Source organism: Bos javanicus, chromosome 1 (assembly GCF_032452875.1).
Source record: "Bos javanicus breed banteng chromosome 1, ARS-OSU_banteng_1.0, whole genome shotgun sequence".
NCBI lineage: Eukaryota > Metazoa > Chordata > Mammalia > Artiodactyla > Bovidae > Bos > Bos javanicus.
Genome location: NC_083868.1, coordinates 42,400,354 through 42,427,348, shown reverse-complemented (window position 1 = coordinate 42,427,348; position 26,995 = coordinate 42,400,354). Strand labels below are relative to the sequence as shown.

General features: G+C 39.4%; 1 protein-coding gene across 1 annotated transcript in view; it reads right to left on the bottom strand.

The window, feature by feature from the left end:
* CRYBG3 (crystallin beta-gamma domain containing 3) overlaps positions 1-26,995 on the bottom strand; it is a 126,198-nt gene that overhangs the window by 91,259 nt on the left and 7,944 nt on the right. The window contains exon 2 of the mRNA XM_061437318.1: positions 16,855-16,921. Coding sequence (XP_061293302.1) covers positions 16,855-16,921 — 67 coding nt within the window. The remainder of the gene's footprint in view (positions 1-16,854; positions 16,922-26,995) is intronic.

Sequence of the window (26,995 nt, the reverse complement as noted above, 5' to 3'; positions counted from 1 at the left end):
CCACAACACACTGCTTGGCAGAATTGTTCTCTAATATCAAGACTGAGTAATTGATGGCACCTTTTGGCAGGACTTTTGCTTCCCTGGTGGCTCAGATGGTAAAGAATCTGCCTGCAATACGGGAGACCTGGGTTGGATCCCTGGGTTGGGAAGATCCCCTGGAGGAGGGAATGGTTATCCACTCTAGTATTCTGGCCTGGAGAATTCCACGGAGAGAGGTGCCTGGCAGGCCACAGTCCATGGGGTCACAAAGAGTCGAACATGACTTTCACTTTTTTTGGCAGGACAGGGAATATGGGAACAGAAGGAAATTAGGATAAAATACACTGAATTCAATTTTGAGTCAAATCTCATACCCAGTGACATTCATAGGAAAGGCCCATCAAAGAACCAGCTCCATCACCCTGAAGCTCAGAACAACATACTGGGCTGGAAGGACAGCTTTGTTGTAGGCTAAAATGTAGGTAAAAGTGAAATCAACAAGGGCAGGTGTGTAAGGTAAGAAAAGAAGTTGATGACGTAAAAGAAGAAAAGCCATTCCCTTCTGTTATGGTATAAAGACTTCTCCAGTGAAAACACTGGGCCACAATAATAAATGTTTTTAATTCTAGGAGAGCTTTCTTGAGCTCCTTCTGATGTTCTCAAATCAGTATCTGGCACCTCTGGAGACATATTTACTCACAAAAATCTGGAGTAGGTACATGATCCTTCATCCCCAGTTTCCACTCTGACAAGACTCCATCACACCACAGAGTAGGACTAAGCGAGGTCTACGAGAGGTTAGTATAGCAAATCACACCAGATATCATGCAATACATTCAACATTCAAGAACACTGGGATATCAAGGCCCCAGACCAGTGTCAGCTGCACTGACAGGCTTCAGCTCTGGCAGTTTGGTCACATGAACAGTAACACACATTGTCATCTCCACTTCAGGCACCTTGATGGCACTTAGTCTTTAAAGAAGCAATCAAGGGGTGAGATGCTTTGACTTCTAGCTAAAATTCAGTGTGTGTATATATGTTCATGTGTGCCTTCAAGTGTGACAGAAAAATCAATGCTTCTAATAGTTGATTTCCAGACACACAGAAAAAGTCAGCACCATTCTTAAACAAAGAGTTAGATTCTAAGCTGGAGTCAAACTTCACGTGACAAGAAGGCAGCTCTTTTCCTGAGGACATCCTCTGTGTCAGGTATTATACAATGTGGCACATGTTATCTCAGTTCATTCTAAAACATTTCTATAAAATAAGAGTAAGACACCCCTTCCCCCTCTCCCCGCCTGCTGTGACTGAAGAGAACAAGCAAAGTTCAGAGAGGCTGAATAAATTTTCCAAGGTTAGAAAGCTACCACATGGAGACCTAAGATTTGAGCCCAGATACATCTGATTCCAAAGACTGTTCTTTCCATCACTGCTTGTAATTTAAAAAGTTGTTCCAAGGAGGTGCCATGGCTGGCAGAGGCAGGGAGTAGTGGCTGACTCTGAGGCTCCAGGCTACTCATTCTCATCACCAACAGGGGAGCTTTCTTTAACCTGTTTATATGTGGGGTTCCAAGTCCAAATACAGTTAAAAGTTTTAAAAAGAGTTCTTGTGCTTGAAAAAGAAACACTTTTAATTTTGATATTAAGTTGATGTCATATGGCTATTTGCATTGCTAAGAATAAAGGTAGCAAGCACATATTAAGGCCATAATTTATTCCAAAAATTACTTCAGTAATTAAATTTCTCCTAACTATGAAAACATCCAGTATGTTTAAATTTGACTACCATTTCCCCTCTCCCTCTGGCCAAAAAAGTGTTGAAAAAGACCAATAACGAAAGAAGCAATACAGAAATCAAAATATGAACAAATGCATAATTTAACATATTCATCTTACTAAACAGTACTGTACCCTCAATATAGGTATTGACATTAAGAATAATTTGTGACTACTTTTCTTCAGTGAGTTATTCTTGAGTCACACTTCTACTTTTATGTATCAGTAAACAGTAGCAACAATTTAAAAAGCGTAGTTTTTTTTCAGTAATTTACTTATGATGATATTAAGAATAAGGGCTATGAATTATTAACAACTTACAGTAATAGGCACAATACTGATACTCCGTGGTTATCCCTAGAAACATCACAGGCATACATCAATCATTGCCTTTTAAAAGATGCCAGGGCCTTCACCTGCGTTGTATGATTGGTTATGAGCAACAATTCTAAAATAAGGTGAGAGTCAAACTTTACATAAAGCAGATGCTAAGCTACTGAGAACAAGCCTAAAAGTCATAAATTTATTTAGGCCTGGTTTGGAGATTCCATAACCTATGATCTAGATTTAATTCATTTTATTTAGCTCATGACTCATTCTGAAAACAGACTTATTGCCATAGCTCTTTTAATTTTTAACGAGATTTCTTTTCGGTAAATTAAGTCTGTAAGTTATAAATTAAGTTCACAAATGGGAAGCATTAAGGTGTAGAATTGCATCTGAATTCTCCTGCCTCCTCTCTATAACAGTGTGAGTTTGTTGAGTGACAATCTCTCCACATTTTCGACTACTAAGAGATAAAAATTCTGATTAATACTGGAGACAAACCACAAACACTGATTTCTTCTCTTGTGCAAAACACTCTGAAAAGTTATAAGTACAAAGAGAGGAAGAGCATAGATATTAACAGATAAGAGATTTCAGAAAAGTCTTAGATGGCAAAAGCAGGTGAAAGGATGGTAACTGACCAGAGGAAGCGTCCAGCAAGTGCCAGCAACAGGGAACTTTGATCACAAGGGGAAATAATCAATAGACACACTGTCAACAGACCACCCGAAGAGCTCAGGATCTGAAGACCCTTGGTACCACTTAGGACAATATGAGACAAGGGATCAAAAGAAGAGTTTGGTTGAGTATCTCCAAATAGAGTACTTGTCGCTCCAGGTTCTTCTTCCATCCCAGGCAGTTACATGATGCTCTCTACCTCCTCCCAAACAAATATATCAATATATATATAGAGAGAAAGAAAGTGAAGTCGCTCAGTTGTGTCTGACTCTTTGCGACCCCATGGGCTGTAGCCTACCAGGCTCCTCTGTCCATGGGATTTTCCAGGCAATAGTCCTGGAGTGGATTGCCATTTCCTTCTCCAGGGGATCTTCCCAACCCAGGGATCGAACCCGGGTCTCCCACATCGTAGACAGACGCTTTACCGTCTGAGCCACCAGGGAAGTCAACAACTTACATATAGAGAGAGAACACCTCTGAAAATACGAGGCTTTGGGGCAGCCTGGATTTGCAGTATGTAGAAATGTTTGGAACTCTGACAATCAAGTCTAGAGCTCAAGAGGGGTGTTGGATAGAGATGTGAGAGCCGAAAGACGAAGTGAAGTAATGAGACTGGAAGATACCACTTTGAAAGACTGATGTTGAGGGTTGAGGACTTTGAGAAACATCCACACCAAAAGAAATTTATCCGGAAAAGAATCAGTGAAGGAAGGAGAACAAGATGGCGGAGGAGTAGGTGGATGTGAAGTACAACTCTGCACAGATACATCAGGAATACATCTTCAGACACAGAAGTGCATGCAGAACACTAGCTGAGAGTGGACAGGAGTACCTGACCAGAGGAAAAGAATATATAGAACCATGCAAAAGTAGGTATCAAGCCCTGAGCCCCTGGAGTCGAAGAACTGACTCCAAGACCCTAGACTACCAGAGAACTAACCCTAGAGGGTATCAAATAGTGAGAACTCACACAAAGGAAACCACTTGAATAAAAGACCCAGCCACCAGTAGCACCTTGTGCAGGACGCCTCATCTAAACAACAAACAAAAATACAAACCCAATCATCAGCAGACAGGATTACCACCTCACTCAGCCTTGCCCATCAGAGGAAAAACAAACAAAAACTCAGCACAAATCTCACCCTATACTAAGCTTACACAAACCACTGGACCAACCTTAGGAGGGTAGAAACCAAAAGGAAAAAAGAATTCAACCTTGAAGGCCGGGAAAGGGAGACCTCAAACACAGTAAGTTAAAAAAAAAATGAAAAGGCAGAGAAATACTACACAAATGAAGGAACAAATTAGAAACACAGAAGTCCAAATAAATGAGGAGGAAATAGGCAAATTACCTGAAAAAGAATTCAGAATAATGATAGTAAAGATGATCAAAAATCTTGAAAACAAAATGGAGAAAATGCAAGCATCAGTTAACAAAGACGTAGAAGAATGAAAGAATAAACATACAGAGACAAACAATTACTGAAATTAAAAATACTCTAGAAGGAATCAATAGCAGAATATGTGAAGCAGAAGAACCTATCAGTGAGTTCAAAGACAAAATGGTGCAAATAACTTCTGAAGAGCAGAATAAAATAAAAAGAATGAAAAGAACTGAAGACAGTCTCAGAGACCTCTGGGACAGTATTAAACACACCAATATTGGAAATATGGGGGTTCCCAGAAGAAGAAGAGAAAAATAAAAGTTATGAGAAAATTTTTGAAGAGGTTATAGTTGAAAATTTCCCCAACATGGAAAAGGAAAGAGTCAGTCAAGTCCAAGAGGCACAAAGAGTCCCACAGAGGATAAACCCAAGGAGAAACACACCAAGACACAAACTAATCAAACTCCCAAAAACTAAACACAAAGAAAGAAGATTAAAAGCAGCAAGGGAGAAGCAACAAGTAACATACAAGGGAAACCCCATATGCTTAGAGGCTGATCTTTCAGCGGAAACTGCAGGCCAGAAGGGAATGGCAGGATATATTTAAAGTACTGAAAGAGAAAAATATACAACCAAGATTACTGTACCCAGCAAAGATCTCATTCAAAATTGATGGAAAAATAAAAAGCTTTTCAGACGAGCAAAAGTTAAGAGAATGCAGTACCACCAAATCAGCTTTACAACAAATGTTAAAGGGACTTATATAGTCAAAAAATACAAGAGAAGAAAAAAGATCTATAAAATCAACCCCAAACAATTAAGAAAATGGCAATAGGAACATATATATCAATAATTACTTTAAATGTAAATGGATTAAATGCTCCAACCAAAAGACACAGACTGGCTGAATGGATACAAAAACAAAACCCACATATATGCTGTCTACAAGAAACCCACGTCAAACCTAAAAACACATATAGACTGAAAGTGAGAGGATGGAAAAACAAATTCCATGCAAATGGGAAGCAAAAGAAAGCTGGAGTAGCAATCCTCATATCAGACAAAATAGACCTTAAAATAAAGATTACAAGAGGTAAGGAAGAACACTCCATAATGATCAAGGGATCAATCCAAGAGGAAGACGTAACAATCCTAAATATCTATGTGCCCATTATAGGAGCACTTCAATACATAAGACAAGCACTAACAGACATAAAAGGAGAAACTGAGAGTAACACAATAATAGTAGGAGACTTTAACACCCCACTCACACCAATGGACAGATCATCAAAACAGAAAATAAGTAAGGAAATGCAAGTCCTAAATGATACATTAGACGAGATGGATCTCATTGATATTTTCAGGACATTCCATTCAAACGCAGAAGAATTCATCTTCTTCTCAAGTCACATTGAACATGCTTCAGGACAGATAACATTGTGGGTCACAAATCAAACCTCAGTAAATTTAAGAACATTGAAATCATCAAGTATCTTCTCCAACCACAATGCTATGAGATTAGATATCAATTACCAGAAAAAAACTGTAAGAAACACAAACACGTGGAGATTAAACAACACATTTCTAAATACTCAACAGGTTACTGAAGAAATCAAAAGGGAAATCAAAAGACAACGAACATATGACAACTCAAAAACTATGGGATGCAGCAAAAGGAGTTCTAAGAGGGAAGTTTATAGCAATACAATCCTAGCTTAAGAAACAAGAAAAACACTGAATAGACAACTTAACAGTCAGTCACTTCAGTCACTCAGTCGTGTCTGACTCTTTGTGACCCCGTGAACTGCAGCACGCCAAGCCTCCCTGTCCATCACCAACTCCCGGAGTCCATCCAAACCAATGTCCATCAAGTCGATGACGCCATCCTACCATCTCATCCTCTGTTGTCCCCTTCTCCTCCTGCCCTCAATCTTTCCCAGCATCAGGGTCTTTTCCAACGAGTCAGCTCTTCACATTAGGTGGCCAAAGTATTGGAGTTTCAGCTTCAACACCAGTCCTTCCAATGAACACCCAGGACTGATCTCCTTTAGGATGGACTGGTTGGATCTCCTTGCAGTCCAAGGGACTCTCAAGAGTCTTATCCAACACCACAATTCAAAAGCATCAATTCTTCGGCGCTCAGCTTTCTTTATAGTCCAACTCTCTCATCCATACATGACCACAGGAAAAACCATAGCCTTGACTAGATGGACCTTTGTTGGCAAAGTAATGTCTCTGCTTTTCAATATGCTGTCTAGGTTGGTCATAACTTTCCTTCCAAGGAGTAAGCATCTTTTAATTTCATTGCTGCACCTAAAAAAACTTCTGTTCCAAAGAACAAAAAAACCCCAAAATTAGTAGAAGGAAAGAAATAATAAAGATCCAAGCAAAAATAAATGAAAAATAAATGAAACAATAGTAAATATTAATATTAATAAAACTAAAATCTGGTTCATTGAGAAGATAAACAAAACTGACAAGCCCTTAGCCAGACTCAAGAAAAAGAGAAGAATCAAATCAACAAAATTAGAAATGAAAAAGGAGATGTTACAAGAGAAAATTCAGAAATAAAAAGGATTATAAGAGACTATTATGAACAACTATATCCCAACAAAATAGATAACCTGGAAGAAATGGACAGATTTTTTAGTTCAGTTCAGTCATGTCCGACTCTTTGTGATCCCATGCACTGCAGCATTCCAGGCCTCCCTGTCCATCACCAAACTCCTGGAGTTTACTCAAACTCATGTCCATTGAGATGGTGATGCAATGCATCCATTTATCCTCTGTCATCCCCTTCTCCTCCCACCTTCAACCTTTCCCAGCATCAGGGTCATTTCAAATGAGTCAGTTCTTTGCATTAGGTGGCCAAGTATTGGAGTTTCAGCTTCAACCTCAGTCCTTCCAATGAACACTCAGGACTGATCTCCTTTAGGATGGACTGGCTGGATCTCCTTGCAGTTCAAGGCACTCTCAAGAGTCTTCTCCAGCACCACAGTTCAAAAGCATCAATTCTTTGGCACTCAGCTTTCTTTATAATCCAACTCTCACATCCATACATGACTGCTGGAAAAACCATAGCTTTGACTAGACAGACATTTGTTGGCAAAGTAATGTCTCTGTCTTGTAATATGGTGTCTAGGTTAGTCATAACTTTCCTTCCAAGGAGCAAGAGTCTTTCAATTTCACAACTGCAGTCACCATCTGCAGTGATTTTGGAGTTCCCCAAAATAAAGTCTGCCACTGTTTCCATTGTTTCCCCATCTATTTGCCATGAAGTGATGGGACCGGATGCCATGATCTTCATTTTCTGAATGTTGAGCTTTAAGCCAACTTTTTCACTCTCCTCTTTCACTTTTATCAAGAGGCTCTTTAGTTCTTCTTCACTTTCTGCCAGAAGGGTGGTATCATCTGCATATCTGAGGTAGTCGGTATTTCTCCTGACAATCTTGATTCCAGCTTGTGCTTCATCCAGCCCAGAGTTTCTCATGATGTACTCTGCATAGAAATTAAATAATCAGGGTAATAATATACAGCCTTGAGGTACTCCTTTCCTGATTTGGAACCAGTCTGTTGTTTCATGTCCAGTTCTAATTGTTGCTTCCTGACCTGTATACAGATTTCTCAGGTGGCAGGTAAGGAGTCTGGTATTCCCATCTCTTGAAGAATTTTTCAGAGTTTGTTGTGATCTACACAAAGGCTTTGGCATAGTCAATAATGCAGAAATAGATATTTTTCTGGAATTCTCTTGCTTTTTCAATGATCCAGCAGATGTTGGCAATTTGATCTCTGGTTCCTCTGCCTTTTCTAAATCCAGCTTGAACATCTGGAAGTTCACGGTTCACGTATTGTTGAAGCCTGACTTGGAGAATTCTGAGCATTTCTTTACTAGCATGTGAGATGAGTGCAATTGTGTGACAGTGTGAACATTCTTTGGCATTGCCTTTCTTTGGGATTGGAATGAAAACTGACCTTTTCCAGTCCTGTGGCCACTGCTGAGTTTTTCAAATTTGCTGGCATATTGAGTGCAGCACTTTCACCACATTTCTAGAAAAGTTCAATCTTCCAAGACTGAACCAGGAAGATAGAAATTATGAACAACTTAATTATAAGAACTGAAATTGAAGCCATGATAAAAAAAAATCCCCCAAAACAAAAGCCCAGGACCAGATGGCTTCCCAGGAGAATTCTATCAAACATTTAGAGAAGAGCTAATATCTATCCTTCTAAAAATCTTTCAAAAAATTACAGAGGAAGGAACACTTCCAAACTCATTCTAGGAGGTCACCATCACCCCAATATCAAAACCAGACAAAGACAACACAGAAAAAGAAAACTATAGGCCAATATCACTGATAACATAGATTAAAAAGTCCTGAACAAAATTTTAGCAAATAGAATTCAGCAACACACCAAAAAACTCATACACCACGATCAATTTGGATTTATTCCAGGAATGCAAGGATTCTTCAGTATATGCAAATAGATCAATGTGATACACATTAACAAACTGAAACATAAAAACCATATGATCATCTCAATAGATGCAGAAAAAGCCTTTGACAAAATTCAGCACCCATTTACGATTAAAACTCTTCAAAAAATGGGCATAGAAGGCACCTACCTCAACATAGTAAAGGCCATACGTGATAAGTCTACGGGAAACATTATTTTCAATGGTGAAAAACTGAAAGCATTCCCCCTAAGATCAGAAACAAGACAAGGGTGTCCTTTCACCACTATTATTCAACATAGTTCTGGAAGTTCTAGCTATAGCAATCAGAGAAGAAAAAGATATAAAAGGAATCCAGATCAGAAAAGAAGAAGTAAAACTCTCAATGTTTGAAGATGACATGATACTATACATAGATAACCATAAAGATAGTATCAGAAAATTACTAGAGCTAATCAGTGAATTTAGCAAAGTGGCAGGATACAAAATCAATACACCAAAGTCACTTGCATTTCTATATACTAACATTGAGATTTCAGAAAGAGCAATTAAGGAATCAATCCCATTCACCACTGCAACAAAAAGAATAAAATATCTAGGAATAAACTTACCTAAGGAGACAAAAGAACTGTACACAGAAAATTAAAAGACACTAATGAAAGAAATCAAAGATGACATAAACTGATGGAGAGATATTTCATGTTCCTAGGTAGGAAAAATCAACATTGTGAAAATAACTAACTACCAAATTCAATCTACAGATTTAATTTAATCCCTATCAAATTAACAATGACATTTTCACAGAACTAGAACAAAAAATTTCACAATTCATATGGAAACACAAAAGACCCTGAACAGCCAAAGCAGTCTTGAGAAAGAAGAACGGAGCTGGAGGAAACAACCTTCCTGATTTCAGATTATACTACAAAGCTACAGTCATCAAGAGTATGGCACTGGTACAAAAAACAGAAATATAGGCAAATGGAACAAGACAGAATGCCCAGAAATAAACCCATGCATCTGTGGGTACCTTATTTTTGACAAAGGAAGCAAGAATATACAATGGGGCAAAGACAGCCTCTTCAATAAATGGTGCTGGGAAAACTGGACAGCTACATGTAAAAGAATGAAATTAGAACACTTCCCCACACCATACACAAAGATAAACTCAAAATGGATTAAAGACATAAATGTAGGACCAGAAATTATAAAACTCTTAGAGGAAAATATAGGCAGAACACTTGATGACATAAATCAAAGCAAGATCTTCTTGCTTTGACCCACCTCCTAGAGTAATGTAAATAAAAACAAAAGTAAACAAGTGGGACCTGATGAAACTTAAAGGCTTCTGCAGAGCAAAGGAAACTATAAGCAAGATGAAAAGGCAACCCTCAAAATGGGAGAAAATAATAGCAAATGAAACAACTGACAAAGGATTAATTTCCAAAATATACAAGCAGTTCATATAGCTCAATACCAGAAAAACAAACAACCCAATCAAAAAGTGGGAAAAAGACCTAAACAGACATTTCTCCAAAGAAGACATACAGATGGCTAACAAACACATGAAATGATGCTCAACATCACTCATTATCAGAGAAATACAAATCAAAACTTTGATGAGATATCACCTCACACCAGTCATAATGGCCATCATCAAAAAGTCTACAAACAATAAATGCAGGAGAGGATGTGGAGAAAAGAGAATGCTCTTGCACTGTAGGTGGGAATGTAAACTAATATAGCCACTATGGAAGACAGTATGGAGATTCATTAAAAAACTATGAATAAAACCACCATATGACCCAGCAATCCCACTCCTAGGCATATACCCTGAGGAAACCAAAACTGAAAAAGACACATGTATCCCATTGTTCATTGCAGTGCCATTTACAATAGCTAGAACAGTGGAAGCAGTTCTAGATGGAACTGGAATGGAAATGGAAGCAGTCTAGATTTCCGTTGACAAATGAATGGATACAGAAGTTGTGGTACATATACACAATGGAATATTACTCAGGAATGCATTTGAGTCAGTTCTGATGAGGTGGATGAACCTAGAACCTATTGTACAGAGTGAAGTGAGTCAGAGAAAGATAAATATCATATTCTAACACATATATACAGAATCTAGAAAAATGGTATTGAAGAATTTATTTACAGGGCAGCAGCAGAGAAGGTAATGGCACCCCACTCCAGTACTCTTGCCTGGAAAAACCCACGGACTAAGGAGACTGGTAGGCTGCAGTCCGCGGGGTCGCAAAGAGTCGGACACAAGTGAAGCAACTTAGCAGCAGCAGCAACAGCAGCAGTGGAGAAAGACATAGAGAATGGACTTCTGGACGTGTGGAGAGAGGAGGAGAGGGTGAAATGTATGGAAAGAGTAACATGGAAACTTACATTACCATATGTAAAATAGATACCGATGGGAATTTGCTGTATGACTCAGGGACTCAAACAGGGTCTCTGTGTCAATCTAGAGGGGCAGGAGATGAGAGGGAGGTTGAAAAGGGAGGGGATATATATATATACCTATGGCTATTTCATGCTGAGGTTTGACAGAAAAAAAAATTCTATAAAGCAATTATCCTTCAATAAAATAAAAAAGGAAACAACAGAATAGCTTTGGGGCAGGGTCCTGGTACCCCCCTAAATGAATATACATAATAATATATTTGAGCTATTTTGCAGATACTGAAACTCCTACCAAAAGAAGTTAACTGTGTGCTTCCCACAAGCATCTAGACTCCAGATTGGTTGGACCAGGAGATTGATGATGCTGACTCCCAACTACCTCACCACCAATCAATCAAAGATGGCTATGAGCTGATCACACCCTCCTCTTTGAACCATTACTATAAATCTCATTACCTCCTCTTATGCCAACAGAGTTTTGAGGGCATTAGTCTGCTGTGGCTCCCTTTGCCAGGCAAAGCAATAAAGCTATTCTTTTCTATTTCACTCCCCTCAAAAAAGAATCAGTGAAGGAAACTCAAGGGAATGGCCAGAGGCAGGAACAGAAACTAGAATGTACAAGGTCATAAGAGCAAATATAAAAACATACAACTTCTGGAAAGAAGACAACTTGGAAAATCAAGTGTCTCAACTGGTTATACACAGTAAGAACTGAGAACAAGTTACTGATGGGAGGGGTAGCAAGAGGTCAGGTTTCATGGAATTACTCTTGCTTAACAACCATGAAAAAGAAATGCAAAAAAGCAGAATGGTTATCTGAGGAGGCCTTACAAATAGCTGAGAAAAGAAGAGAAGCGGAAGGCAAAGGAGAAAAGGAAAGATATACCTATTTGAATGCAGAGTTCCAAAGAATAGCAAGGAAAGATAAGAAAGCCTTCCTCAGTGATCATTGCAAAGAAATAGAGGACAACAATACAATGGGAAAGACTACAGATCTCTTGAAGAAAATTAGAGATACCAAGGGAACATTACATGCAAAGATGGGCTCAATAAAGGACAAAAACGGAAGCAGAAGATACTAAGAAGAGGTGACAAGAATACACAGAAGAACTGTACAAAAAAGATCTTCACTACCCAGATAACCATGATGGTGTGATCAATTACCGAGAGCCAGACATTCCAGAATGCGAAGTCAAGAGTGCCTTAGGAAGCATCACTATGAACAAAGCTAGTGGAGGTGATGGAATTCCAGTTGAGCTATTTCAAATCCTGAAAGATGCTGCTTTGAAAGTACTGCACTCAATATGCCAGCAAATTTGAAAAACTCAGCAGTGGCCACAGGATTGGAAAAGGTCAGTTTTCATTCCAATCCCAAAGAAAGGCAATGCCAAAGAATGTTCAAACTACTGCACAATTGCACTCATCTCACGTGCTAGTAAAGTAATGCTCAAAATTCTCCAAGCCAGGCTTCAGCAATATGTGAACCGTGAACTTCCAGATGTTCAAGCTGGATTTAGAAAAGGCAGAGGAACCAGAGATCAAATTGCCAACATCCGTTGGATCATTGAAAAAGTAAGAGAGTTCCAGAAAATCATTTACTTCTCCTTTATTAACTACGCCAAAGCCTTTGACTGTGTGGATCACAACAAACTCTGAAAAATTCTTCAAGAGACAGGAAAACTAGACCACCTGACTTGCCTCCTGAGAAATCTGTATGCAGATCAAGAACCAACAGTTAGAACTGGACATGGAACAACAGACTGGTTCCAAATCAGGAAAGGAGTACTTCAAGGCTGTATATTGTCACCCTGCTTATTTAACTTATATACAGAGTACATCATATGAATGCCAGGCTGGATGAAGCACAAGCCGGAATCAAGATTTCTGGGAGAAATATCAATAACTTCAGATATGCAGATCACACCACCCTTATGGCAGAAAGTGAAGAGTTAAAGAGCCTCTTGATGAAAGTGAAAGACGAGAGTGAAAAAGTTGGCTTTAACTCAACATTCAGAAAACTAAGATCATGGTATCTGGTCCCATCACTTTTGGCAAATAGATGGGGAAACAATGGAAACAGTGACAGACTTTATTTTGGGGGGCTCCAGAATCACTGCAGATGGTGACTGCAGCCATGAAATTAAAAGACACTTGCTCCTTGGAAGAAAAGCTGTGATCAACCTAGACAGCATATTACAATGCAGAGACATTACCTTTCCAGCAAAGGTCTGTCTAGTCAAAGGTATGGTTTTTCCAGTAGTTACATATGGACGTGAGAGTTGGACTATAAAGAAAGCTGAGCGCCAAAGAATTGATGCTTTTGGACTGTGGTGTGAAGACTCTTGTGAGTCCCTTGGACTGTAAGGGTATCCAGTCAGTCCATCTGAAAGGAAATCAGTCCTGTATATTCTTTGGAAGCACTGATGCTGAAGCTGAAACTCCAATATTTGGCCATCTGATGCAAAGAACTGACTCACTGGAAAAGACCCTGATGCTGGGCAAGATTGAAGGTGGGAGGAGAAGGGGACATCATAAGATGAGATGGTTGGATGGCATCACTGACTCAATGGAAATGAGTTTGAGTAAGCTCTGAGAGTTGGTGTTGGACAGGGAAGCCGGGCGTGCTGCAGTCCATGGGGTCGTAAAGAGTCGGACACGACTGAGCGACTGACCTGAACACCTATGACACGTATGTGAGGCACAATACTAGTTTTCCCATGTCTAAGCAAACCAGGAAGGGGGACCAGAGTCTGATGAGAAAGCATTAAGAGTTAAACAGTGATTATGACAGACTTCCATATGGAATCTTTGGGTAAAGGGTAGCAATAAAATGAAATGATAGACTGAAAGGAAACCAGACCAATGAAAGAAAAAAAAAATTATTTTACATATTAAGAGTGAAATAGAAGAATCCAATGAAGATGGAGAAATGAACACCGTGAAAAGCGAAGTCCAGGAGAAGGCAGGAAATTAGAGACCACTATCACCCGTGGGGGTATTTAGGGGGTGAGCCTTGGAAAGTGGGAAGAGATGAAGAGTTTCTGAAGTAGGCAGAAGGGAGCAGGGTGTTATAACATGCCTTCCCTCTCTTTAAAATGATAGACGTGAACGCAGCAAGAGTCTAAGGCTACAAGACAAGAATACACATTCCCTAAAGAAAAACTGAATAGAGTACAGACTAAATATCTGGAAGTTTTACCAGCTAGATATAAAAACTGATTAATACAGAAGAAATTTATATTTCAGTGGAATGGTAGATGCACATGTGAGAAACGGATTTCAATGTTAGCAAAACAGTGAAATTTGTATAGCATATATATTTTAAGAACCAAGAATCTAATTACGTCCAAAAATAATACAACGGTTCTATAGTCTCTAGTTCTTTAAGAAAATACAATTTTTTTTTGTAGCTTAAATTTATAACAAAACAATCTTCAACACCTTGATTTGGTATCTCAAGGTCAAATACAAAAAGAAATGTATAAAAACATTTATTGTACATAAATCTGTTACATTTTACATGGGAGAGGAAAAATGGTGCACATTTTTCCTTATCATGGAAGGCATTATCATAAAATTCAGGTTATGAAGATGGAAGTGTGGCAAGAAATGTCACTTTACAATGGAGCACTATGTTTCAGAAAACCATTCATTAGAAAGAAAACAAATGAATGTTTTATGCTACTTGCCAAGTGAGAAAACTTTAAATGAGACTATTTAAAATAACAGGATCATAAATATCATTGCTAACCTTTTTAGTCCCCCAGAGTATGGGCCTAACTATTGATATTATCAAAATATGTACTTTTTTCCTTTTCTTTAATTGAAGCAACAGGGATTCACTATATAATACAGGGAATTATACCCAATATCATGTAATAACTTACAGAGGAATATAATATGCAAAATACATATTTTTGATGCCTGGCAATAGTAGGTCCCACCACAACTGGGTCTGTGAAGCAAAGATGAGCAAGCCTACCAGTAGTTTCCAGAAAGTGTAGCAAACAAACAAGCTTACATGGCCCCAAATGCTTCCACTACACCAGTGAGAGGCTAACCAGACTGCCCATGTATTGATATAAGTAATCCTATAGGCCTCAAACCATAAGAGAATAACTTTCATGACTATAAACCCTATTTACTTGGGGGCCCAAATCCCAAACTGAAAGTATCCTGAACATTCAAACCAATATATTAAAAGTGGATAGAGAAGATGGTAACCATGGAGGCCCAGCCACTATACTGCCCACCATATACACTTACTGAGGCCAGAATAATTTCTGGAGTAAATCTCTGCAGATAGAAAGCAGTTCTACTAGAAACTAAAGTTTCAGGGCCAAGTTTGAAGACCAACATTTTTTTCAGTGAGCTTAACAGCTGAAGTGATACCTATCAGTTCCAGGTTGAGAAGGCAAACAAGTAGCAACCTGGAGAAGAGAAAAGAGCAGGGAAAGCATGAAGGTTTGCTGAAGCTCAAAGGTGGGCTCAGAGGCAATGAAGGACTAAGACAGGGAATGACAGGAACTGGTTGATAAAGAAACCTCTTAGTTGGAGATTTCAGAAGTAAAACACATGCTTCCTGTGAGACAACTCAAGAGCAAAGCTGCACATAAAATGAGAAGTAAAAATCTTGAAGCTGGGCAACTCAGGACATGTAAAAACTGAACAGGACAGAGAAAGCTGCAGAGTCCATGCAGCGGTAAACCAGTGAGTTGACTAATGACCGGCTGCCAAAGAACAGGCAGGAAGTGCTATAAAACCCAGGGGGGAGGAGTTAGTAGCCAAACTCACAAAGGAAGAAGAAAGGAAAGGGAAGCAAGGTGATTCTGATTTTTTTCTTTCAATAAAGTTTAAAAGTAAAAAAGAAAAATCAGATTCTGATTTTTTTTTTCTTTCAAAAATATTTATATTGTTAACTATGGTGGACAAGGCAGGAATAAAAACTGAAAACAGCTTTACCTTTACCATCTTTAAGGCCTCTGGACCTCATGTAATGTTTAAGAGTAATGAAGAATTATCAGTAAAGAAGGATTCAGTTGACTTTCTGGTCCTTCCACTGACCAGGCTCATGTACCTGGGAATCCCTGACAAGCTTTCTCCTTGACTGTCACAAGTCATTTAAAAAGAAAGTAACTGGGCCCAAACTCCATGAATGTCGAACAGCTGTCAGAACTTGATCCTAGCCTCACACTCCCAACCAACACAAACATCCAATTTCTAGGAAATCACTTATGATGAAAAAGAAGTATTATAAGGTTTAGCAGTTTTCAGAGATTTTTAACCACACTTATCAATAACGATCTGCATATAAGTGTAGCATATATGATTTCATGGTTGTTCTGTAGATACAGAGAAAGCCAGTTCACTTATGAGCTAAACAAACATGTCACATACTAATGCCATGTACAAATAGGTCATTAACTTCTATGCCCTCAGAAGCACTCTTAATTGTCAGGAGCATTTGAGTAAACACAACATAAATTGAAGAACTTCCTAGGGGAAAGGGAGAGTGGAGGTTAAATGACACAACTTACAGATTAGAAAACCAAGGCACAGAGAAGTTAAATGTCTCAGTGGAAGACCTCACAGCTGGTTAGTGGCTCAGCTGGGGTAAAAGCAGCACTGTCTCAAGCCTTTCTTCAATGATCTACCCCCAACCCCACTGCAAGATGCAAATATCCAGCAGAACTGGGCTAGAGTTTCCAATAAGGAATAAGACTTTATGCTCTTTTTGAAATGTGAAATGAGATGACAGAATCAGAAAGAAGAGCGAGCAGAAATTAAGAAAAAATCATTTGCTTGATATAAAATAATATTAATTTAAAACTATACCTTCACTGCTTCTGATGAAAGTATATTTTCCTTTTTCTGACTTGTGCTCATGGGCTCATTTTCAACACTGGAAAAAAAAAAAAAGGTTTTTTTGAAATTAAAAGAGAATTACTGAAATCATACAGTTTCTGTGTTTAATGCAAAAACTGAAAGGTCCTTTTTATCTGTAATGCCCCAAAGATTCACATACAAAGTGTTACACTAAGAAGCTATTGATTTGAGTGTCTACACTTGAAACACACATTCAAAAATGCTCATCAGGCTCCAGACATTTTGGTGAGTCCATTCTGTTTTATGACCAGCATCACACCAACGATGCACCTGAACAAAGCAGCACCAGTGTACAACTATCATAATCTTAGAAAGTGATGGCCCTCTTTTTGACTGTATTTATCTTAAGGTTCTCTACAGCCCAGTCTTTTTTTAATCCTATGCTAAGGGTTATTTGAAATATATTTCCAATCAACAAATTTTTATAAACTTACAGGGTCATATAGAGATTTCTAGGAATATTTAAAAGAGATGCAAAAAAAAAAAAAAGAGAGAGAGAGAGATGTAGGTTTATCTAATCCCAAGTATGTTCTTGGGCTTCCGTGGTGGCTCCGACAGTAAAGAATATGCCTGCAATGTGGGAGACCTGGGTTTGATCCCTGGGTTGGGAAGATTCTCTGGAGGAGGGCAGGGCAACCCACTCCAGTATTCTTGCCTGCAGAATCGTCATGGACAAAGGAGCCTGGCAGGCTATATAATCCATGGAGTCAAAAAGAGTCAGACACAACTGAACGACTAAGTACACACAAATGTGTCCCAGATGGTGCCTTAAAAATCTGATTTTCCAGATAGTCACTTTTAACTGTCTTGTCTGGAATACCTTCACAGATATCTTATAAGATGTCATAATAACCTATTTTGCCTATTAGGTACATATACATTTTAGATCTAGATAATTAACTCTTTACGTCAACACGTTATTTTGTTTTCATACTTTCATAATCTGAGACAAATTGAGCAGCTTCACTCTAAAGATTACTGTGGCACTCTACCATGAACTAGGAATCGTGCATGGCCTTGAGGATTTAAGAACAAGTAGGTCAGGATCTTCGTAAAACAAGGTCTAGTAGGGGAGACTGATAAACAAACTAATAATACAGTCTGGTACAAGTACAACTCATTCATAACCGCTGAATGAATGAAGTGGCATGGAGCACAGAGGAAGGAAGAGGCAGAGACTCTGCCCGCTCAGTCAAGTGTCCATGTAGGAGGTACAAAGGCAGGGGTTGATAATGATACAGTATTTGGGGGGTAGCTCAGTCAATAAAGAATATGCCTGCAATGCAGGAGATGTGGGTTCGATTCCTGGATTGGGACGATCCTCTGGAGAAGGAAATGGCAACCCACTCCAGTATTCTCGCCTGGAAAATCCCATGGACAGAGAAGCCTGGCAGACTACAGTCCATGGGGTCGCAAGAGCTGGACAGGACTTAGCGACTCAACCACCACCACCGAGTTCTGTTTGTTTGTTTTTAAGATAAGACTGAAGCACAGGATCTTGTGACAGGCAGCGATAATCCTGGAGAGATGAGAATGAGAACAGAGGTTAGTGGATGCCAGACCAAGAAGAATCCGTCTGACCCATCACAGAATGTGACCTTTGTTCTGCTAGCACTGGGAAGCCTTCAGGCAGGAGAACGGCTGGGTGAGGAAAAACACATGGATGGAATTGTGGTGACTGGCAGGAGAGGGAATGGGAAGGGGGGTTCCACAGCTCCCATTAGGATACTAAGCAAGGACACAATTTGTGCTACTTAAGATTTTCTATCCATACAATCCAGTACAATTGAGCAGACTATCCAGGCAACAAATGACAATGATTTAAAAAAAAAGAAGGAAAAAATAGATGATGAACACCTGGAAAATACAATGGATTCAAATTTCATTCAGTCTCGGACTCTATGCAGGAATACAAGGACAGAAAAGATACGGCCATGCTCAAATGCCAGTAAGAAAAATTAAGCATGTAAATAAATACATAAGCTATGTGTTTAACATATGAAAACTCCATAGGGAAAAATAGGGACAAAGTAGAAAAAAAAATGTACAAGTCAGAATTGTAACCCATATTACATGGACATGTCTATAAAATAATGTCTTAAATGGTTAACATTTTAAATGTGAGTGGGTTATCTTTGTTTTTTCCTGTTTTACTAGGCTTATCTTTTGCCACAGGATTATTTATAATTCAGTTTTTTTTTTTAAATTAAATTCAATACTTGTCTATCTAAGCTCAAATCAAAAAAAAGAGACTGGCAAAATACACATAAAAAGAGCATGATATAAACATTTGGGGTATAACCATGAATACTACTAACCTTGGTGATTTGATAAGTGTATTTTCTAACTACAGTCTATTTTGAATCTAGTTAATTTATAAATATAATCTATCTAAATATATAATAGACAATTTAGTATCCTAGTTCAAGATTTCTGAAAGTATATTTATTTAGAGTGTTCACAGGGTATTCTATAAGCTTGGAGAATGAAATGGCAACTCACTTCAGTATTCATGCCTGGAGAATTCTGTGGACAGAGGAGCCTAGCAAGCTTCAGCCCCTGGGGTCACAGAGAGTCCGACATGACTGAACGACTAACACTATAAGCTCACTGCCTTACTGAAATTGTATATGAAAACAGTAAAAAGTGTCTTTCCCAGTACAAAAGCTCTGCAGAAAATGCAGCTCAGGGTCCATGGGATTTAAGGCAGAAGTTAGGATTTTCAAGTAGCTATAATTATTTCCACACTGTAAACACACACAAAATGCCAAAAAAAAAAAAAAAAGTTTTAAGTCAGAACATAAGCATTCTGCATTGCGCAAACAACTGAAGAATTTAAAGCTGAAATCACCAAGAGCAGTTAATACTTGACACTTTGTAAAACTTGTTGAAATTTATATTCTAAGGTTTATCTTTCATGAATCTTATGGCTAAACCAAAATTTTAAAATGTGTCAAGTTTTAAAACAAACAACATTTTAAAATTCTGGATTAAGTAGAAAAATCAGTGCTTCAGTTAAAGCTTTCCCCATGTCCTTCCTGGATGTCTGGAGTCCCTTCTCCATTTGTCTCTGACATCCTCCGGATGGCTCTGGTTCAATCCATTCTTCTTAGACACAGTGATCATTAATCTGACCATGATACTCTTCTGCTCAAAAACTCCTTCAGTGATTCTCCATCAGCTGATGAATGAAATGAAGAGTCCTTAGTGTAACTATAGAAAGTTCTTCATGACCTGGTTGCAGATACACCTGTCACCTAGAACCCATTCTCAGAACACACCAAACTCACATACCAGCAAACTACTTTCTCCTCCTGCCTGCAACACCCTTCCCCACACTGTCCAACTCCTAATCCTTCCCAATTGATTTCTATGTTAACCTGTAATTTTTGTGCCCCCACTGCACAGAGTGATACCCCTCATACATTCCTGCTAGTAATTACCATAATGGCTGGTTGGTTGTCCATTTGTCTAACTAGATTTGAACTCATATAAGCCAGGGACCGTATCATTCATGGCTGTATCCCAAAGCCTAGCATCGTGCTTGGCACTGTGAAGGCACTCAAGTATGGTTTGTCAGATGGACTGTAAAAATAACTGCTATCAAACATTCTGTTTGTGTCTGCATAATCAGAAAACACTGTGCCATTAAGAACAATATAATAATACACAGTAGTCCTTTTTCCTTAATGACACATTAGTATGTAAGTCTCTTGAAAGAATGTACCATCCACTCTCATCCAGCAACAATTTTTCTCAAAAGATATAAAAGAGAGAAGTCGGGCTGGGAGACAATTACTCAATAGGAACAGAGGTATTTTCAACTGACTTATAAACCAAACACACAAAAATTAGGACAGGATTCATAAAGATACTTGAAACACTGGATATTTAGATGTCAGCCTAGATTTTAAAAAAAAGAAAAAGAAAGAAAGAAAAGGAAAAGAAGAAATATTAACAGAAAAGTCTCAAAAGGCTTGGACTGGTACTCTCAGACTCAAAAATAAAATACAAGAGAAAGAAAAACTTTTCAAATTCAGATGATCTCAAATCTTAAGAAAGACAAGCCTTTTCTATTGTTCTCTCACAATTTAATCCCCTTTGGGACCTGGGAGTATTTCAATAGCAGTATTTTTAGAAAGTACACATTCTGCTCAAGGGAGGGGGTGAGGGGGCAGGCATCATGATCACACGTGGGCACAAATAAGACTACCTTGAATTTTAACATCCTCATCTAACTTAGCTAACACAACTCAGGAAATTAAATCTAGATAAGCGTCAAGGTCAAAGTGATACAGAAGCTCCTCATTTTTGATGCAGCCTTATTTAGACCATAGCTGAAAACCAGGAATCCAATGTATAGCCATTAAAAATCCACTTACTTTATGCCAGACATAAAATAAAACAAACCCCCTGGGCCATAAAAAAAGAAGGCATTTTTACATTCTAAAGCTCAAATAATTTACACAGAGAGTCCCTATCCTCTCACTTAAAATATCTTACACTATTACTTTTAATCAAATTCTAACAAGATTCCCCAACTCACAGAAAGTAAGGAGGAGAAAACTAGGTCCAAGAACTCAGTCACCAGACATGTCCTTGCACTTTTTAGGTGCCAGACGCTGTTCTTGGTACATACTAGAAAACGAGCAGTGAACACATCAGACAACGCCCTGGCCCTCTTTCCCTAAGAATCCCTCTCTAGAGGCACCATAATCACCTGCACAGTTGTTTATTAAACAGATGTGGGGGCCTGACAGTCAAGGATTCCAGCTGGAGTGGGGCCCAGGAATCCACATTTTCCACAACCGGCGCCCCCTTCCCTGGGTTGTTCAGATGCAGGCCATTCTCTGATCACGTTCTTGATAAACAACAGCGTGAGAGCCTCTTTACTGAGCTGAAACCAGCAACTGAGTGTTGCACAGAGAAAAGAATGATCTGGTTGGAGGGATATCCATTATTTAAATGTGTTATATGGTGATAATTAAAGGATAGGTATCAATTATTTTGAAAGCTCACTCCTGTGAAATAGCACCCATTTTCCAACACTGATGTTCAGCAGAGATGGTCCTAGTGAAGAGCTGTTGCCTGAATGAGCATGCAGGGTATGCAAAGTCCAGTGGGACGGGAAAAAAAATCCCCTCTTTGAGTGTTTACCACAGACTGAAACCCAAGGGATGCTGCTTGGCCTCTTCCAGAGTCAGTCCCTCAAGTGGTGAGAATGCCCCTTCCTAGATGGTCACTGGATAGTCATGCAGGAACGGATGTGGGTGGAGGCAGCGTGAGGAAGACAAAGTTCTTCACTCCTCCCCCTCCTGCAACAAGGCAGCTGAGTACCATCTCTTACTCTGCCATTTCTCTCACACACTGTTATGGTGGCTGCATCAGAAAAATCTGGAAATATTGAAGAACCGAATACAGCTTCCATAACTGTCTTCCAAAGGCCAGCCCACTTTTCAGTGGATTCCCGAGTCTGTGATTTCTTGCTATTTCCAGAAAGGAGGCAATCTCTGGTACTGGTAACATCATGGCCATAATTCTGAGCATTCTCAAACTCAAGGTGACTTCATAGAAGGTGGTGCCTTGTTTGGGGCTTCCCCAGTGGCTCAGTAGGTAAAGAATCCTCCTGCAGCGCAGGAGATGCAGGTTTGATCCCTGGGTAAGGACAATTCCCCTGGAGAAGGAACCGGAAATCCGCTCCAACATTCTTGCCTGGGAAATCCCAAGGACAGAGGAGCCTGATGGGCTACAGTCCATGTGCCTGCAGAGAGTTGGACACGACTGAGTGATGGAACACACATGCCTGGTTTGGGCATGGCCTTATCTATAAGCAGGACCCCCAACCCACTACCCCCAGGAACTTGCCACCATTCCTAGGGGCCTGTGCTGAGGACTTCTCTTCTCTGCCTCCTCTCTTTCCCACTCTGGGTTTTCACTTTCATCCTAGAAGGGGTGCTCTATAGTCCTCAGCTATGTTGCTGAGGACAGGGAATGAGAATACAGGTTAATCTGTTTCTCTCTTCCCTCACTAACATAAAACCCTGCTAGTTCTGGCAGCCTGGTCCACATCACTTCAGTAAAGCCTTGGAGGACTAAATGAAAAAGACTATGGAACAAGGAGGGGATCTCTTCCCAACCCACTCGGTTTCTTGCTGTTACCAGAAGTGAAAAGCTCTGCAAAAACTCAAAATGGACAGAGGTCTGTTTCAGGGATGGCATGTTATGGACAAAAGGCTCTTCAGTCAAAATGCCCCTTTCTGGATATTCCTTTTTCAATCACGTACATTGAAAGGATCAGACCAGCCCTCTGCCAGATCTAAAATCACATATGACCCTCCAATAAGCAGAGTGAGTAGAAAGAGGAAAAGTCAGATGAATCTTGAGGCTTTTGTGGTAAAGAAAGAGAAAGACTGTGATCAAGAAGCCAATTCAGTTAAAATATTAGGGCATGACAACAAGGAGACAGAACTTCTACTGTCCCTGACTTCAAAGTGACTGAGGCCACCAAGGGGCCTGTTCTCTATTCCCTTGGATTTCTCCCTCTCATGGCCACTCAGGTGCTGAAATATAGGTTGAACTTTACCCCCATACCCTCCAAAGGGCCTTCTCATGCCATGGGGCATCTACATTACCTTGGGGATCTTTTCTTGAAACACATCTTCACTAGACAAGCTCTAGAGTTCTCTTTGCTCACTGTTGTACTGAAGGTACTGTGTGGTTGTGGTTAGTTGCTCAGTCGTGTCCAACTCTTTGTGACCCCACAGATTATAGCCTGTTAGGCTCCTCTATCCATGGGGATTCTCCAGGCAAGAATACTGGAGTGGGTTGCCATGCCGTCCTCCAGGAGATTTTCCCAACCTTGGGGCTGAACCCAGATCTCCCGCACTGCAGGCAGATTCTTCACTGTCTGAGCCACCAGGGAATCCCAACTGAAGGTACAGTACATTACAGATTAAACTGACTTTTATCTACTGGCCTGGAGCCCCACCCAGCATCTCCAACCCTGCTTCTGCAGGGATAAAAACAGAGTTCCACACTGACAATTTCCAAACAACCATCTGGAAAACTGTCCATTCATAAACAGTGACTGCCAGCAGTAGAGTAGTACTTGTATTTTTTTTAATGACCATTAGCAGAATATAAAACAGGTGGTTATGGCTATTTCTGGGTTTCAAATTAAAAGGTAAGTAAAAGCTGCACTTTTAAGACAGTCAAACAGCATGCATTTTAGCCCAAACATCTGGTGTCTCAATGTCAGACCTCTTTGGAGAGAAACTAGGAGCAGGGAGGAGGGTAACAGATATGATCATGAAGCTCCATGGCTTTGCAGTCTTAGAGCTTCTGACAGTTCTTTCCCCATAATGTCAACCCTCTCCTATAATTTTTCTATCTACCTGGAAGCTGATTTACTTCCTGTTCCTATCACTTGTTCCCAAAACGAGAGCCATAATTACAGTTCAATCACAGGCTACAAAGTGAGAATCTCAGGCGGTTTGACGTGACCTGAGCTGTCCATCTACACGTGACATCAGCAACTGCTGTATTATCCCAAAGTCCTCTTCCTCAAACCCCTCAGATTCTGAACAGTTGTGACAAACCTCACAAGGATCAATACCCTGATCTTTTACTGTGACATGAACTCAAAGCAGTACTCTAGCTGCAGTCTAGAATGGGACACTCATTCGTGTACCACTTGACACACCACCTGAGAGAGGAGCTCTGGAGACCCCAGAACAGGTGAGCCTGGACCTTCCCAGTGGCTGACCAAGGTTGACCTCACCTCCAACTCAGGCCCTTCCTCCTCTGTCAAGTCTTCTGAGACCAACAAGCTGAAAAACTACTTAAGAGGATACAAATACATACACACATACAAACCCATGCTCAAGTGATAGTTTTCTTAAAAAGTAATCTTATCATCTCAACTCCTGACCAAGGCTGACCTCATCTGGCCCCTGACTCCTTTCCATTCTGTTGTTTCTGCCTGTTCTGATACCTGTGCCAACATGAGCCTGCTCCAGGATCTTGAAACATGCTTTTCCCTCTGCCTGGAAAGTCCTTTGCTCTGATTTGCTCACTTCCTGGTCTTCCAAGATTTCCTGGAGAAGGAAATGGCAATCCACTCCAATATTCTTGCCTGGGAAATCCCATGGACAGAAGAGCCTGGTGGGCTACAGTCCATGGGGTCACATAAAGTTGGACATCACTGAACGATTAACATTCATTCATATTAATTCAAGTATCACGTAGGTCTTGGGTCAGGTGTCACCCAGCAGATAGGCCTCATGAGCATCCTCTCTATACCTTACTCCACACTCACTACTTCTGTCACGTCCTCTTCCCTCATCTCACTTTATTTTACTGCAAAGCACATTATATATAAATCTATATAACTTTCCCATCAGAATACAAACCCTCTGTAAACAGAGACACATTAAGACATTCACACTAGATTCTGAAAAGTGATGACCCATCTAAGATCTTTCAAAAGATTAAAATTAAATTATTTTGATTATTTCTAAGAGTATATGTACTATTGTATACAATGATAAAGTACCAATGTTAAGTGGGGGAAAAAAATCAAGTTTCAAAATCCTGAAGAAGACTTTTACTTTTTCTAAAAATATGTATACATGTAGACACACGTATCAGAAGTGATCTAGCAGAATAGCACTTGTCTCTGGGTAGTTATGTATGAGTTGTGCTTTTTTTCCTTTTTGATTTTTCTTTAATTTCATACCTGTTTTAGAAGAGTGTATATTACTATTCAAAGGCAAGCAAAACAAACAAAATCCCAAAGTATTGTAGTTGATTCTAAAAAGCAAGTAAAAACAAGTCAGTGAAAAAATGCAAGCAATGAACCTAGAGAAGACAAACAGCTAAATACTAATAGTACAAATAGTACATAATAGCAATTTCTTCATATCATAATAAATGTAACATTGCCAAATAAGATCTTATTTACCTACCTCTAATAGAACAATGGAACAATTAAACTGATTACCACACACATTTTCAGCTTTGATTAATATAGCACAATGCCACCTGTCCAGCTGCTGCTGCTGCTGCTAAGTCACATCAGTCGTGTCCGACTCTGTGCGACCCCATAGACGGCAGCCTACCAGGCTCCCCGGTCCCTGGGATTCTCCAGGCAAGAACACCTGTCCAGCCAGGGTATGCTTTTTAGTACTTTGACAGCAAAGACGATAAAAGGTTAAGAGTTTACATCTCACGCTACCTGTTCCCAGTTATCAAAATATAAAATTCAAAGAATTTCATTCCTTGTTATAAGCACAGCAGTTACAAAAAAAAAATTATGACCTGCAGGTCATATCCATATTTTGTATAAATTTTAATATAAAGAGTAAAGCAGAAATTTCTAACATATCATGTAGCTATCACATAAAATGAGTACTCATGAGAGCATTCAAATACCATTTTCATGTCATTTCTGTCATTTGTGCTATTTATCATAAAGGACATATAAGAGATGTCCTTTAAAAGGGGATGATGCTCCTTCAAAAGTAAGTTGTGCTATTCTAAACAGCTGTATTTTATATACATGGAAAAGTTGACTTTTGATTTAATCCCCTAATTATAACACTTATTTTGGCTGAATGAATAAAGAGAAGTGGAAAGAGATATAAAATAGCTCAATCTTCATCTACCATCACCAGAAACCAATACAGATTGTCTAAAGTTTACAAATCAAGAGTAGTAAATAGACACGTGTACAGAAAGATCAGAAGGAACAGACTGAAGGAGATTAAAACAGTTTCCTCTAAGAGTGGGCCCACCCCTGTCAAATACTCCACAGCCCGTGAGACACGCTGGTACTTATTTTAAGAAGGGAAGGAAGATTTGTGCTATGTCTGCCTTCCCCACAAAAACTGCAGGAGTGTTTTGAACCAATGCCATGCTGCACTGGATTCCCAGAGGTTAGCACAGTGCCTGGCATAAGTGGTACCAAAGGGATTCTTGTTAAAAACATTGGTGAGCTTTTCAAATCAAACGATGAAAATGTTAGGAACACACAGAGGAAATACCCAAAGCATTTTCATGTGATCTTTCCAGTAAAATAAAAGTCTTCCTA